Source organism: Gymnoscopelus microlampas (assembly GCF_963454915.1).
Source record: "Gymnoscopelus microlampas genome assembly, chromosome: 17".
NCBI lineage: Eukaryota > Metazoa > Chordata > Actinopteri > Myctophiformes > Myctophidae > Gymnoscopelus > Gymnoscopelus microlampas.
Genome location: NC_139954.1, coordinates 24,670,031 through 24,686,822, shown reverse-complemented (window position 1 = coordinate 24,686,822; position 16,792 = coordinate 24,670,031). Strand labels below are relative to the sequence as shown.

At 47.4% G+C, this 16,792-nt stretch overlaps 1 protein-coding gene across 1 annotated transcript; it reads left to right on the top strand.

Moving 5' to 3' along the window:
* Nucleotides 1-11,308: 11,308 nt before the first annotated feature.
* Nucleotides 11,309-13,645, top strand: LOC311064368 (uncharacterized protein; the record flags this gene model as incomplete). Its single annotated transcript, XM_084084199.1, has 13 exons — nucleotides 11,309-11,369; nucleotides 11,485-11,550; nucleotides 11,641-11,688; nucleotides 11,778-11,819; nucleotides 11,900-11,935; nucleotides 12,111-12,170; nucleotides 12,382-12,429; nucleotides 12,518-12,598; nucleotides 12,678-12,725; nucleotides 12,906-12,944; nucleotides 13,045-13,214; nucleotides 13,297-13,361; nucleotides 13,540-13,645. The coding sequence occupies 13 exons, from the start codon at nucleotides 11,309-11,311 to the stop codon at nucleotides 13,643-13,645; spliced, it is 870 nt and encodes a 289-aa protein (XP_083940325.1).
* Nucleotides 13,646-16,792: the final 3,147 nt, after the last annotated feature.

Genomic DNA, 16,792 nt, shown 5'->3' with positions numbered 1-16,792 from the left:
GGACACTTCGACAGACGGGTTGGATGGATGGATAGGACACTTCGACAGACGGGGTGGATGGATGGATAGGACACTTCGACCGACGGGATGGATGGATAGATAAGACACTTCGACCGACGGGATGGATGGATGGATAAGACACTTCGACATACGGGGTGGATGGATGGATAGGACACTTCGACCGACGGGGTGGATGGACGGATAGGACACTTCGACCAACGGGATGGATGGATAGGACACTTCGACAGACGGGATGGATGGATGGATGGATAGGACACTTCGACCGACGGGATGGATAGGACACTTCGACAGACGGGATGGATGGATAGGACACTTCGACCGACGGGATGGATGGATGGATAGGACACTTCGACCGACGGGATGGATGGATGGATAGGACACTTCGACCGACGGGATGGATGGATGGATAGGACACTTCGACCGACGGGATGGATGGATGGATAGGACACTTCAACAGACGGGGTGGATGGATGATAGGACACTTCGACAGACGGGGTGGATGGATGGATAGGACACTTTGACAGACGGGGTGGATGGATGGATAGGACACTTCGACAGACGGGGTGGATGGATGGATAGGACACTTCGACCGACGGGTTGGATGGATAGGACACTTCGACAGACGGGATGGATGGATAGGACACTTCGACAAACGGGATGGATGGATGGATAGGACACTTCGACAGACGGGGTGGATGGATGGATAGGACACTTCGACAGACGGGATGGATGGATGGATAGGACACTTCGACTAACGGGGTGGATGGATGGATAGGACACTTCGACAGACGGGATGGATGGATGGATAGGACACTATCGACCGACGGGGTGGATGGATGGATAGGACACTTCGACAGACGGGGTGGATGGATGGATAGGACACTTCGACAGACGGGATGGATGGATGGATAGGACACTTCGACAGACGGGATGGATGGATGGATAGGACACTTCAACAGACGGGATGGATGGATGGATAGGACACTTCGACAGACGGGATGGATGGATGGATAGGACACTTCGACAGACGGGTTGGATGGATGGATAGGACACTGCGACCGACGGGGTGGATGGATGGATAGGACACATCGACAGACGGGATGGATGGATGGATAGGACACTTCGACCGACGGGGTGGATGGATGGATAGGACACTTACATAGACGGGATGGATGGATGGATAGGACACTTCGACCGACGGGATGGATGGATGGATAGGACACTTCGACCGACGGGATGGATGGATAGGACACTTCGACAGACGGGATGGATGGATAGGACACTTCGACAGACGGGGTGGATGGATGGATAGGACACTTCGACCGACGGGATGGATGGATGGATAGGACACTTCGACCGACGGGATGGATGGATGGATAGGACACTTAGACCGACGGGATGGATGGATGGATAGGACACTTCGACCGACGGGGTGGATGGATGGATAGGACACTTCGACCGACGGGATGGATGGATGGATAAGACACTTCGACAGACGGGATGGATGGATGGATAGGACACTTCGACAGACGGGGTGGATGGATGGATAGGACACTTCGACAGACGGGATGGATGGATGGATAGGACACTATCGACCGACGGGGTGGATGGATGGATAGGACACTTCGACAGACGAGGTGGATGGATGGATAGGACACTTCGACAGACGGGATGGATGGATGGATAGGACACTTCGACAGACGAGATGGATGGATGGATAGGACACTTCGACCGACGGGATGGATGGATGGATAGGACACTTCGACCGACGGGGTGGATGGATGGATAGGACACTTCGACCGACGGGGTGGATGGATGGATAGGACACTTCGACCGACGGGGTGGATGGATGGATAGGACACTTCGACCGACGGGGTGGATGGATGGATAGGACACTTCGACCGACGGGGTGGATGGATGGATAGGAAACTTCGACAGACGGGATGGATGGATGAATAGGACACTTCGACAGACGGGATGGATGGATGGATAGGACACTTCGACCGACGGGATGGATAGGACACTTCGACCGATGGGATGGATGGATAGGACACTTACATAGACGGGATGGATGGATGGATAGGACACTTCGATAGACGGGGTGGATGGATGGATGGATAGGACACTTCGACCGACGGGGTGGATGGATGGATAGGACACCTCGACCGACGGGATGGATGGATGGATGGATAGGACACTTCGACAGACGGGATGGATGGATAGGACACTTTGACAGACGGGGTGGATGGATGGATAGGACACTTCGACAGACGGGGTGGATGGATGGATAGGACACTTCGACCGACGGGATGGATGGATGGATAGGACACTTACATAGACGGGATGGATGGATGGATAGGACACTTCGACCCTTACATAGACGGGATGGATGGATAGGACACTTCGACCGACGGGGTGGATGGATGGATAGGACACTTCGACCGACGGGATGGATGGATGGATAGGACACTTACATAGACGGGATGGATGGATGGATAGGACACTTCGACCGACGGGATGGATTGATGGATAGGACACTTCAACCGACGGGATGGATGGATAGGACACTTACATAGACGGGATGGATGGATGGATAGGACACTTCAACCGACGGGATGGATGGATAGGACACTTACCTACACGGGATGGATGGATGGATAGGACACTTCGACAGACGGGGTGGATGGATGGATAGGACACTTCGACAGACGGGGTGGATGGATGGATAGGACACTTCGACCGACGGGATGGATGGATAGGACACTTCGACCGACGGGATGGATGGATAGGACACTTCGACCGACGGGATGGATGGATGGATAGGACACTTCGACAGACGGGATGGATGGATAGGACACTTCGACAGACAGGATGGATGGATAGGACACTTCGACAGATGGGATGGATGGATGGATAGGACACTTCGGCAGACGGGGTGGATGGATGGATAGGACACTTCGACCCACGGGGTGGATGGATGGATTCGACACTTCGACAGACGGGGTGGATGGATGGATAGGACACTTCGACCGACGGGATGGATTGATGGATAGGACACTTCGACCGACGGGATGGATGGATGGATAGGACACTTCGACAGACGGGGTGGATGGATGGATAGGACACTTCGACCGACGGGATGGATGGATGGATAGGACACTTCGACAGACGGGATGGATGGATGGATAGGACACTTCGACCGACGGGATGGATGGATGGATAGGACACTTCGACAAACGGGATGGATGGATGGATAGGACACTTCGACAGACGGGATGGATGGATAGGACACTTCGACAGACGGGATGGATGGATAGGACACTTCGACCGACGGGATGGATTGATGGATAGGACACTTCGACAGACGGGGTGGATGGATGGATAGGACACTTCGACAGACGGGGTGGATGGATGGATAGGACACTTCGACAAACGGGATGGATGGATGGATAGGACACTTCGACAGACGGGATGGATGGATGGATAGGACACTTCGACAAACGGGATGGATAGGACACTTCGACAGACAGGATGGATGGATAGGACACTTCGACAGACGGGATGGATGGATGGATAGGACACTTCGACAGACGGGATGGATGGATGGATAGGACACTTCGACAAACGGGATGGATAGGACACTTCGACAGACAGGATTGATGGATAGGACACTTCGACCGACGGGATGGATGGATGGATAGGACACTTCGACAGACGGGGTGGATGGATGGATAGGACACTTCGACCGACGGGATGGATGGATGGATAGGACACTTCGACAAACGGGATGGATGGATGGATAGGACACTTCGATCGACGGGATGGATGGATGGATAGGACACTTCGACAGACGGGATGGATGGATGGATAGGACACTTCGACAAACGGGATGGATAGGACACTTCGACAGACAGGATGGATGGATAGGACACTTCGACAGACGGGATGGATGGATGGATAGGACACTTCGACCGACGGGATGGATTGATGGATAGGACACTTCGACCGACGGGATGGATGGATAGGACACTTCGACAGACGGGTTGTATGGATGGATAGGACACTTCGACCGACGGGATGGATGGATGGATAGGACACTTCGACAGACGGGATGGATGGATGGATAGGACACTTCGACAGACGGGGTGGATGGATGGATAGGACACTTCGACCGACGGGGTGGATGGATGGATAGGACACTTCGACAGACGGGATGGATGGATGGATAGGACACTTCGACCGACGGGGTGGATGGATGGATAGGACACTTCGACAGACGGGGTGGATGGATGTATAGGACACTTCGACCGACGGGATGGATGGATAGGACACTTCGACCGACGGGATGGATGCATGGATAGGACACTTCGACAGACGGGATGGATGGATGGAAAGGACACTTCGACAGACGGGATGGATGGATAGGACACTTCGACAGACGGGATGGATGGATAGGACACTTCGACCGACGGGGTGGATGGATGGATAGGACACTTCGACAGACGGGATGGATGGATAGGACACTTTGACCGACGGGATGGATGGATGGATAGGACACTTCGACCGACGGGATGGATGGATGGATAGGACACTTCGACCGACGGGATGGATGGATGGATAGGACACTTCGACCGACGGGATGGATGGGTGGATAGGACACTTCGACCGACGGGGTGGATGGGTGGATAGGACACTTCGACAGACGGGGTGGATGGGTGGATAGGACACTTCGACCGACGGGATGGATGGATGGATAGGACACTTCGACCGACGGGGTGGATGGATGGATAGGACACTTCGACCGACGGGGTGGATGGATGGATAGGACACTTCGACCGACGGGGTGGATGGATGGATAGGACACTTCGACCGACGGGATGGATGGATGGATAGGACAATTACATATACGGGATGGATGGATGGATAGGACACTTACATAGACGGGATGGATGGATGGATAGGACACTTCGACCGACGGGATGGATGGATGGATAGGACACTTCGACAGACGGGATGGATGGATAGGACACTTCGACAGACGGGATGGATGGATAGGACACTTCGACCGACGGGGTGGATGGATAGGACACTTACATAGACGGGATGGATGGATGGATAGGACACTTCGACCGACGGGATGGATGGATGGATAGGACACTTCGACAGACGGGGTGGATGGATGGATAGGACACTTCGACAGACGGGGTGGATGGATGGATAGGACACTTCGACCGACGGGATGGATGGATAGGACAGTTCGACCGACGGGATGGATGGATAGGACACTTCGACCGACGGGATGGATGGATGGATAGGACACTTCGACAGACGGGATGGATGGATAGGACACTTCGACAGACAGGATGGATGGATAGGACACTTCGACAGATGGGATGGATGGATGGATAGGACACTTCGGCAGACGGGGTGGATGGATGGATAGGACACTTCGACCCACGGGGTGGATGGATGGATTCGACACTTCGACAGACGGGGTGGATGGATGGATAGGACACTTCGACCGACGGGATGGATTGATGGATAGGACACTTCGACCGACGGGATGGATGGATGGATAGGACACTTCGACAGACGGGGTGGATGGATGGATAGGACACTTCGACCGACGGGATGGATGGATGGATAGGACACTTCGACAGACGGGATGGATGGATGGATAGGACACTTCGACCGACGGGATGGATGGATGGATAGGACACTTCGACAAACGGGATGGATGGATGGATAGGACACTTCGACAAACGGGATGGATGGATGGATAGGACACTTCGACAGACGGGATGGATGGATAGGACACTTCGACAGACGGGATGGATGGATAGGACACTTCGACCGACGGGATGGATTGATGGATAGGACACTTCGACAGACGGGGTGGATGGATGGATAGGACACTTCGACAGACGGGGTGGATGGATGGATAGGACACTTCGACAAACGGGATGGATGGATGGATAGGACACTTCGACAAACGGGATGGATAGGACACTTCGACAGACAGGATGGATGGATAGGACACTTCGACAGACGGGATGGATGGATAGGACACTTTGACAGACGGGATGGATGGATGGATAGGACACTTCGACAGACGGGATGGATGGATGGATAGGACACTTCGACAAACGGGATGGATAGGACACTTCGACAGACAGGATTGATGGATAGGACACTTCGACCGACGGGATGGATGGATGGATAGGACACTTCGACAGACGGGGTGGATGGATGGATAGGACACTTCGACCGACGGGATGGATGGATGGATAGGACACTTCGACAAACGGGATGGATGGATGGATAGGACACTTCGATCGACGGGATGGATGGATGGATAGGACACTTCGACAGACGGGATGGATGGATGGATAGGACACTTCGACAAACGGGATGGATAGGACACTTCGACAGACAGGATGGATGGATAGGACACTTCGACAGACGGGATGGATGGATGGATAGGACACTTCGACCGACGGGATGGATTGATGGATAGGACACTTCGACCGACGGGATGGATGGATAGGACACTTCGACAGACGGGTTGTATGGATGGATAGGACACTTCGACCGACGGGATGGATGGATGGATAGGACACTTCGACAAACGGGATGGATGGATGGATAGGACACTTCGACAGACGGGATGGATGGATGGATAGGACACTTCGACAAACGGGATGGATAGGACACTTCGACAGACAGGATGGATGGATAGGACACTTTGACAGACGGGATGGATGGATGGATAGGACACTTCGACAGACGGGATGGATGGATGGATAGGACACTTCGACAAACGGGATGGATAGGACACTTCGACAGACAGGATTGATGGATAGGACACTTCGACCGACGGGATGGATGGATGGATAGGACACTTCGACAGACGGGGTGGATGGATGGATAGGACACTTCGACCGACGGGATGGATGGATGGATAGGACACTTCGACAAACGGGATGGATGGATGGATAGGACACTTCGATCGACGGGATGGATGGATGGATAGGACACTTCGACAGACGGGATGGATGGATGGATAGGACACTTCGACAAACGGGATGGATAGGACACTTCGACAGACAGGATGGATGGATAGGACACTTCGACAGACGGGATGGATGGATGGATAGGACACTTCGACCGACGGGATGGATTGATGGATAGGACACTTCGACCGACGGGATGGATGGATAGGACACTTCGACAGACGGGTTGTATGGATGGATAGGACACTTCGACCGACGGGATGGATGGATGGATAGGACATTTCGACAGACGGGATGGATGGATGGATAGGACACTTCGACAGACGGGGTGGATGGATGGATAGGACACTTCGACCGACGGGGTGGATGGATGGATAGGACACTTCGACAGACGGGATGGATGGATGGATAGGACACTTCGACAGACGGGATGGATGGATGGATAGGACACTTCGACAGACGGGATGGATGGATGGATAGGACACTTCGACAGACGGGATGGATGGATGGATAGGACACTTCGACAGGCGGGGTGGATGGATGGATAGGACACTTCGACAGACGGGATGGATGGATAGGACACTTCGACAGACGGGATGGATGGATAGGACACTTCGACCGACGGGATGGATGGATAGGACACTTCGACCGACGGGGTGGATGGATGGACAGGACACTTCGACCGACGGAGGATGGATAGGACACTTCGACCGACGGAGGATGGATAGGACACTTCGACAGACGGGATGGATGGATGGATAGGACACTTCGACCGACGGGGTGGATGGATGGATAGGACACTTCGACAGACGGGATGGATGGATGGATAGGACACTTCGACAGACGGAATGGATGGATGGATAGGACACTTCGACAGAGGGGATGGATGGATGGATAGGACACTTAGACCGACGGAGGATGGATGGATGGATAGGACACTTCGACAGACGGGATGGATGGATAGGACACTTCGACCGACGGGGTGGATGGATGGATAGGACACTTCGACAGACGGGATGGATGACTGATTGGTCTCTGCAACGTCCTCTGCAGCCCCGTATCCAGAACCCTGTATCCATAGCCCCGTATCCAGAACCCTGTATCCATAACTTTGTATCCAGAGCCTGCAGCCCTGTATCCAGAACCTTGCCGATCTGCCGATCACATAATCACCTCTTAGTCCTGTACAGACCACCATCGGAGGCCGGCCTCTTTGATGTGGGACCCGAGATGAGGGCGTGGCTGCACGACCTTGAGCTGGACATCTAATGATGATAAACGAAAGAAGAAGAAGCCTGAGTCTCACTTCTCCTTGTAATATATTGTAATAAGTGTAATAATTATTTATTTTTGTTCGTTATATATTGTAATATATGTAATATCTATTTACTTCTGTTTGTAATATATTGTAATATATGTAATATCTGTTTACGTCTGTTTGTAATAAATGTGACGTCCGTGTAAGTCTGAAATGTATCCAGAGCCTGCAGCCCTGTATCCAGAACCCTGCCGATCTGCCGATCACATAATCACCTCTGTGTCCTGTACAGACCACCATCGTAGGCCGGCCGCTTTAATGTGGGACCCGAGATGAGGGCGTGGTTGCACGTTATTGAGCTGGACATCTAATGATGATAAACGAAAGAAGAAGAAGCCTGATTCTCATTATGTTTGTAATATATTGTAATATGTAATATGTATTTACTTCTGTTTGTATTATATTGTAATATATGTAATATATATTTACTTCTGTTTGTATTATATTGTAATATATGTAATATATATTTACTTCTGTTTGTAATATATTGTAATATATGTAATACGTCTGTTTGTAATGTATGTGGCGTCCGTGTACGTCTGTTTGCAATCCCCCCACCCTCCCCAACCCCCAATCCCCACCCCCCCCCCACAGAGGGGGGAGGTGGGGGTGTCCCCACTCTCGGCCTGCACCTTGTCGTGGTGAGTGGGCTTTAAACCAAGACAGGCCATTTAACCCATTAAAACCGGGAAAGGATCTGTGTCATTTTGATTTTAGATTTTGAAAAAACATTTTCAGATGGGGGGGGGGGGGGGGGGGGTCAGTGGCCAAATATATATATATATATATATATATGTATCAATTTGGGGATCCTTGGCACGAAAAAGTCCCAGAACCACTGATTCAAACTCGCTTCCAAAAGCTGAGTGCCGTACATCGGAAAAACGTTGTACAAATGACCTTTAGTATATTGTGATATAATTTATATGGACGTCGCGATGCGACGCATTGTGAGCTTGTAGATCTGCTATTTTCAAAAAAGATTTTTATGCATTTTATACATTCGAAAACTTTGTGAAATGGGACATTCTGCATAATGAGTACTTTCTACTTTTGGCACTTTAGTACATTTTTAATTCCGGACTTTTACTTTCAACAGAGTACTTCTACATTGCAGTATTGATACTTTTACTTAAGTAAAGAAATTGAGTAATGTTCCCGCCACTGCCTGTAAATGAGTCAAAGAGGTAAAAGACACTGGTATGGCACTCCTGGTTCACTAGGACGGGGTTCAAGTCCCTGAGGTGTCCTGATGGTTACATTTAGGTTAAAAGTGTATTTGTAAGTGTAGTCATTTACAGGTACCCCCCAAAATAATCACATCTGAACTGGGGACCCCCCACCCTGACCAGCACTTGGACTTGGAGATGTAGGCATTACATTTAGTTTGACTCGGTTCCATGGATAAACATTGTGAAAATAGCCGATCTACAAGCTCACAACGCCTCTCAGTTGTGAGCTTGTAGATCGACTATTTTCACAATGTTTGCCTCTTTCTTACGTAATATTTGACAATCTGGTTTTAAAAAGGTCTTTAAAGTCATTAAATTGTAACATTATAAATGTGCAGATACCCTGTATGCGCTTATACTGTATGTTGGTTTGTTTACCAACATACAGTAAACAATGTTGCCCATGTTGCCCATTAAGCTAATCATCTGGGGACCCCCTGGGGGTCCCAAACCAGTAGTGTGTTCTACCGTTACACGCTGTATATGCCGTATACAGTCCAGATTTTTTTGGGGGAAAGCGCATACAGTCTAATAACCATTTAATTGAAAACGTGCGAGTGTATACCCACGACCACGCGCATCGTATCGTATACCCTCCGAAAAAACTTAGAACACACCACTGTCCCAAACCCCAGTTTTGGAAACACTGCTTTAGAGGTACTAATGTTGTTCCCAAAACTAACTAACAAAATGACAAACTTACTAACATATTGACTAACTAACGAATTTACTAACTAACAAACTGACAAACTGACAAACTTACTAACATATTGACTAACTAACTAATTTACTAATTAACAAACAGACTTACTAACTAACTAATAAACATAATGACTAACTCACTAACTAACTAACTCACTAACTAACAAACATACTGACTAACTCACTAATTCATTAACTAACTAACAGACTCACTCACTTAGCCTGGCGTGGCCAGAACTAATATCACTGCGTAGATCACTTATTTTTGCAATGGCAGATTCGTCTGAAACCAGGCAACACTGACTGACTGACTGACTGATTGCTGACTGAGGTTCAATTCATAAAGGTCTCACAGGTAATTGTATTACCTGTGTAGGCCCTATAAAGAGAAGAATGCATTCGCCATCTGTTTTGAATAAGGGGTGTCATGTTTTGCAATTAATTAAGCTTACCTAGACTATTTCTGTTATTAAGGTTTTGTGATTTCTCTCAGACTGTGCAGGGCAGAGGCGTCTAATCTCTGAGTTAGGGTAACCGCATACCCTCGGATTAAAACTATTTCTTAATTCCATTTAAAGATGTATTTATTACACTATAATTTATAACTATAAAGCCGATAAAGTATAGTTTTGGACCATGACGGAGGCGCGCCGACTCAGCAGACCTTGAGGCTGAGGAGTCGCGCCCGAGCGCCTCCAGGCGCGAGTGCCCGCGACGACCAGCCGATGGTCTGCTAGTCGAATCAGCGCCGTCCGAGTTATGTACCGATAGGGACAGAATCGTAAATCTTTTTGGTGCGGACTGCGTTTGCCCCACTGACTGCGTTTGTCCCAACTGCCACTCAAAGTGACTACTGACCAACTGCCTGGATGAGGCAGACTATTTCTGTTATTAAGGCTTTGTGCTTTCTATCAGACTGTGCAGGGCAGAATGACTGACTGACTGACTGACTGACTGACTGCATGGGTTAGAAACACAACATGGATCTAAATCCATTGAACTAATACAGTGTATTTTATTCAATGCCCCCCCCCCCCCCCCCCACAGTTAAACGTGGAGGTAGAAGAGCTGTAACCCCACAAGGTAATTTCTGAGTACAGCGTGGATCACAAGGGTGATTGTGAAGTGTGTCTTATATCATACATGACTAATGGTTTAAGTAAGATGTGTAATTTCTATGCCTTTTCTCTCCCAGCAGATAATCGATGGCACACACCACCACCACAAATTAGGGCACCAGTCCAAATCAGAGGCAGGACACAAGGTATACATTTTGATAAGTATAGCAATGGTCACAATGGTGCCGGTGTAAGTTTGTAAAAAAAAATGTTTTGCTATCCCCCACCCCCAACAGTGGATACTGACAAGACTCTGGTCCGCACCAGAGGCCGGACTCCCGAGGGTACATTTTGATTCACTCTACTGATTTATAGTAGTATGGGTGTAAGTAATATATACTTACACCCATACTACTGTGTGCCCCCTAAACAGTTCGACGCAGTCCAGTGCAGACCAAGGCCAGGACCCCACAAGGTAAGTTTGAAAGATTATAGCAGTGATCACAATGTTGACTGTGTAAATAAGACATTTAATTGCCCCCCCCCCCCAAACAGTTAAACGTGGAGGTGGAAGAGCTGGAACCCCACAAGGTAGGTGTTCTGAGTACAGAGGTGATCACAAGGGTGATTGTGCAGTCGGCGACTGAAGTTTTCGTCATCAACAGATGATATTCGCAGTACAGAGAAAAATGTTTTACATTTTATTTGATTATATAATAGATCTGTATGTGAAAGCTGTAACATTAAAACATTTTTTTTTTTGCAGATGACAGCAACATCCGCCTTACTAGACTAGCCAGGGATGTTCTCTCACAGAGATCAAACTGTAAGTGTAGATGGCAAGGCTGACAGATTTTGAGATGGCATAGCAAAGATTTAATTTGGATGTATAATTTAATTGTTTTCCACCCCAGTGGACCGTGGCTATAGTTTCAATCAAAAAAACAGGACTATCAAAGATAGATTTGTATTTGCTGTAACAGTGATGACGATGGTGTAATTAAGATGTGCAATTTGATTTGTTTTGCCCTCAACAGGGCATCGCACTCCAAGTCGAAGGAGTCCAAGGCAAAGGACTCAACAAGGTAAAAAAGTATTTAGTTTCACAGTGATATACAGTGTAACTGGTGACTTTGTAAGATGAGTTACTTCCTTTACCCCCTCCCCCAACAGAGACTCCTAGCCCTCTCTCAACAGAGACTCCTAGCCCACCAAATAGACCGTCAGTCTTCAGAAATGGCCAGACCCCACAAGGTACAGATTGACTATAGCAGTAATCTTAAATAGTGATGTCGCAAGTATGAAATGTAATTGGCTTGTCTTTCACCATCAGGAAAGCGTGTTGGAAGTAGAGGGCCAAAAAGTCCCAGGATTACAAAAGGTACATTTTTATCAAGTTTGGCAGTGATCTTACTGGGGGGGAGAGAGGAAGATTTTGATCTTGGAAAACAATTAATTTTATGTATTGACAAGCCAAAAGTAAAGCAGCATCACATAGCCAGCCACACCAGACTCTCAACCTTTAATACAACATTTATTGTTTCATTCTATAATTTAACAGCAAAGAAGAAGGTGTACGACTACCCTATGCCCGAGAAAAGTAAGAATGGAAGTATTTTAAGGTTTTAAAATAATTTGAAATAAAGTGGTCATATCTGTTAAGGCAAGTGTTTAGGTTAATATTTTGTTTTTTTACTCAGAGTTTCAGAAGGTCGTTGTGGAGACGCTGTTGGAGATCCTCGATGAATTGAGGACACTCAACAATCGGGGAGAAAGTGATGATGAGGGTGGAGCGTTGCCAATAGACGACGAGGAGGAGTTCAACCTCATGTCTAAGGAGCTGGAGAAGCAACGATTCCGACGTTCAATGGTAAATACAAAAAAGGATATGCTTTAAATAATTTGAATTCAAAACGATTACATCAATGTTGATAATTTGTAATATCATACAGATTTCAAAGCTGTCCCACATTGGGGGGTACGACGTGAGGGCATGTACAAGAAAGATCCTGGACAGGTATGAATACAAATTGAAGTTTAATAACATGACACTGTAGAAAAAGAAATATAATGTGGGGGGGGGTTCCAATGTGGTAGTAAGTGTATTATTGCTGTTCCATATACATTGTCTTCATTACAAGCTGCTAGCGCATGCTGTTGAGAATGTATCTGCTTTAAAAAAAAATCTGTTTCAGACTTTTCACCAATGGCCTGATGCGGAAATACAATATGTCCGGTGGTGGGCAGCAAAAAAAGAGGGCGTTCAAAGAGTACAAACTTCTTTTCCCTCATCCAGGGTAAATAGAACAATTGTCTGTGCTAGTTCTTTGTTGATGCTTCTTCATGTTATAAATGTGTGACTGACATGATGACATACATTAACAAACAACAATTTGTCTGGACTATATGTGGCAATCTCTGTAATGGCTACTGTCAAGTCTGAGAGTAGATATTTGTCATTGTTTTGATTGCAGAAGCTGTTCGGCAGAATTTTGCAGAGACAACGGAGGCCCAGGTCAGCGCCTCAATAGCCGACCACTTCAAGCAGGCGCCAGCTCGAAGTGGCTGGGGGGGGGGGTACAAGAGGCCAAGGACCCCAAGGACCCCAAAATGACTATCGATTACTCACCCCTTGAAAATTTGAAGTCTGCACCATACCACCATAATCCTGTGTGTGTGTGTGTGTGTGTGTGTGTGTGTGTGTGTGTGTGTGTGTGTGTGTGTGTGTGTGTGTGTGTGTGTGTGTGTGTGTGTGTGTGTGTGTGTCATGCATGCATGCATGCATGTTCCTAGCCTTGTGTGTTTCTTTGTTGCTGCAAGCCATTTCATAATGTTGCTGTCACACTTTTATTCTCCTGGTCAATCATTTTCAAGATTTTTAAGCCAGGTCACTGCTTTGAAATGCAGTTTTTGCTTTGCTTCACAATCTCTGTGCTCTTTGGCCACTTTCAAGAATTGATCAACCTGTGAGGATTGATAGTGATAATATCACAAGGATTTTTAACAGGCTCTAAAAAATACCTCTTTCAGGACAAAGATATACTGTAGGCCTAACCTTTCAAAGTGGAATGTGGAGATATATTTGATGAGTATTGGTATGGTGAGAAGAAGAATGCCTTTGATTTGTCCCTGGAGGCAGTGTTCAAAGGCATTAACTTACAAGTTATGGACTTTCAAGATGGCGGCGAGCTAGGCGGACGTGTGTTTCTCCGCTCCGTAGGCTTGTTAAAATTATGTGACATAAGAAACAGACTATAATGGAAAAGTGAGCAACTATAATATTAGAAGTCTCCAGATGAGCAGAAGATCAAAAAGAATTCGTGGGAAGAACCAGCCTAAGTTAAACTTCAGCTCCACTACACCCAACACCGGAAAGGAAGCTAACGATAGCAACATGGCCTCTGGAACACCGGGGAAATCGGGAGGTGATCTGGGCAGCAGTAATGCACCAATACTCGAGGCTATCAAGGAATTGGAGTCCAAGTTCTCTAACAAACTGGATTCTGTAATGTCGGCGATTGAAGGAATAAAGAAGGAGGTCGGGGAATGTACAGAACGTGTCAAATGTGCGGAGACTCGCGTCTCAAGCACAGAGGACATTGTCGCTGAATTACAGTCTAGGATCCTGAGCCTCGAAAAGAAATACACGGAATTGGAGGTTAAATGTATTGATTATGAGAATAGAGCCAGGAGATCCAATATTAGATTGGTCAATTTGCCTGAATCAGCAGAAGGCAGCGATGCTTGTGCTTTTCTCGAAGCGTGGTTGCCTCAAACACTGGGGATAGCATCAAAGCTATCTGTGGAACGCGCTCATAGAATCGGGCAGAAGAAGGACGGCAACGCTGCACCGAGAACTTTGATCATGAAGTTTTTGGACTACAGAGACAAGGAGAAGGTGATCGCGGCAGCCAGAGCCAAAACCCAAATCCTGTACGATGACAAGACGGTCAGATTCTACCCGGACCTGGCCCTGGAGGTGCGGAAGAAGCAGAAAGAATTCGACTCGGTACGTCAACAACTCCGCGAGATTCCTGGTATTCGTCAAGGCATGTTATACCCTGCGAAGCTGCTGATAACATACAAGGACAAGACCCAGGCCTTTGACAAACCAGCGGACGTGAATGACTTTATCCGACGTATCAAAGGAAAGGAGAAGGCTGCTACGCCATCACCTCCACGGTCTGCTACATCATCGGCTACATCATCACCAGTGAGGAGAGGCCTACAACACACATCTGCACCGGCACCCGCGTCGGAGCAGGAGCCGGTGTGAAGAGGAGAGGTATGCTAGCTGGCTAGCCCGAAACAGCTAAAAAACGGGGCATGGAACTTTGTACACAATAATTCGTAATATTTGTCTTTAAAATGCTTAGGTTACAGTCGTGCTAGGCACGCGATATTGTTTTATATTATACCAGAGTCAACTACTGTTGTTTTTTATTTCAAATTTGTGTTGTTGTTGTTTAAAAAATGGGGGCTAATCTGAGGAGCTAATGCTGGCTGGGGGCCAGGCCTAGCTAGCTAGCCCTATTTGTGTTTGTTTGTTTTTTAAGCTAGCTAACTTGAGGCACCTAAAACCACTATTAACACACGGGGCACAAATCCTTTATATTTTTTATTTTTATATACGATAACCCGTGATTTATACATTTATTTTTACTTCATCTTGATTGGGTCACGGTCGTGTTAGACACGTTATATAGTTTTTATTTCAGTCGAGAAAGAATAGGTTGGTTTTAATGTCTCGCGTTGGTGTATCCTGGAAGTAGGGCTAGCAGGGGGGCTAAAAGCTAATAGTGGATGATGGTTAAGCTAACCCCGTGATTAGCGTTTTTCTGCGCTGTTTTTGTTTGTGATTCGCACTGTTCTTGTTCACTGGTTGGGATATGTTTTATTTATAACCATCCTGTTTGTATTCGACCGAGTTTGTGCTTGTTTTGGCCTTTTTTTTTCGGTATGTTTGAACGACATGTGATGTCGCGTTAGTCACGGAACTCAATTTCCCATGATGCATTTGGCATCCGGTTTTACATTATACTTCCGGTTCATGTATAGGAGGGTGGGTTATTAGAATACAAGGTATGCACTACTGCTGGCGCCCTCCGGTATTGCACCCGGATTTACATGTTTCTTTTTTTATGTACATTTGTTAGAAGGAATGGACTTTGGATGGGGGCACTTTAGGGTGCGCCTGTCTATATTCCATTCTACATTTAAGAATTATTTAGAACTGAAAGGAAAATACTGAATGGGATAAATGTATGCTTGGGAGTGTACATGCATGTATACACGTATGTGTGTGTATGTATGTATACAAATAAAAGTAATAATAATTAAAAAAAAAAAATAATTAAAAAATTAAAAATTAAAAATCAAAAAATTAAAAACTAAAAAATTAAAAATTAAAAAAAAAAAAAAAAAAAAAAAGAAAAGGAAAAAAAAAAA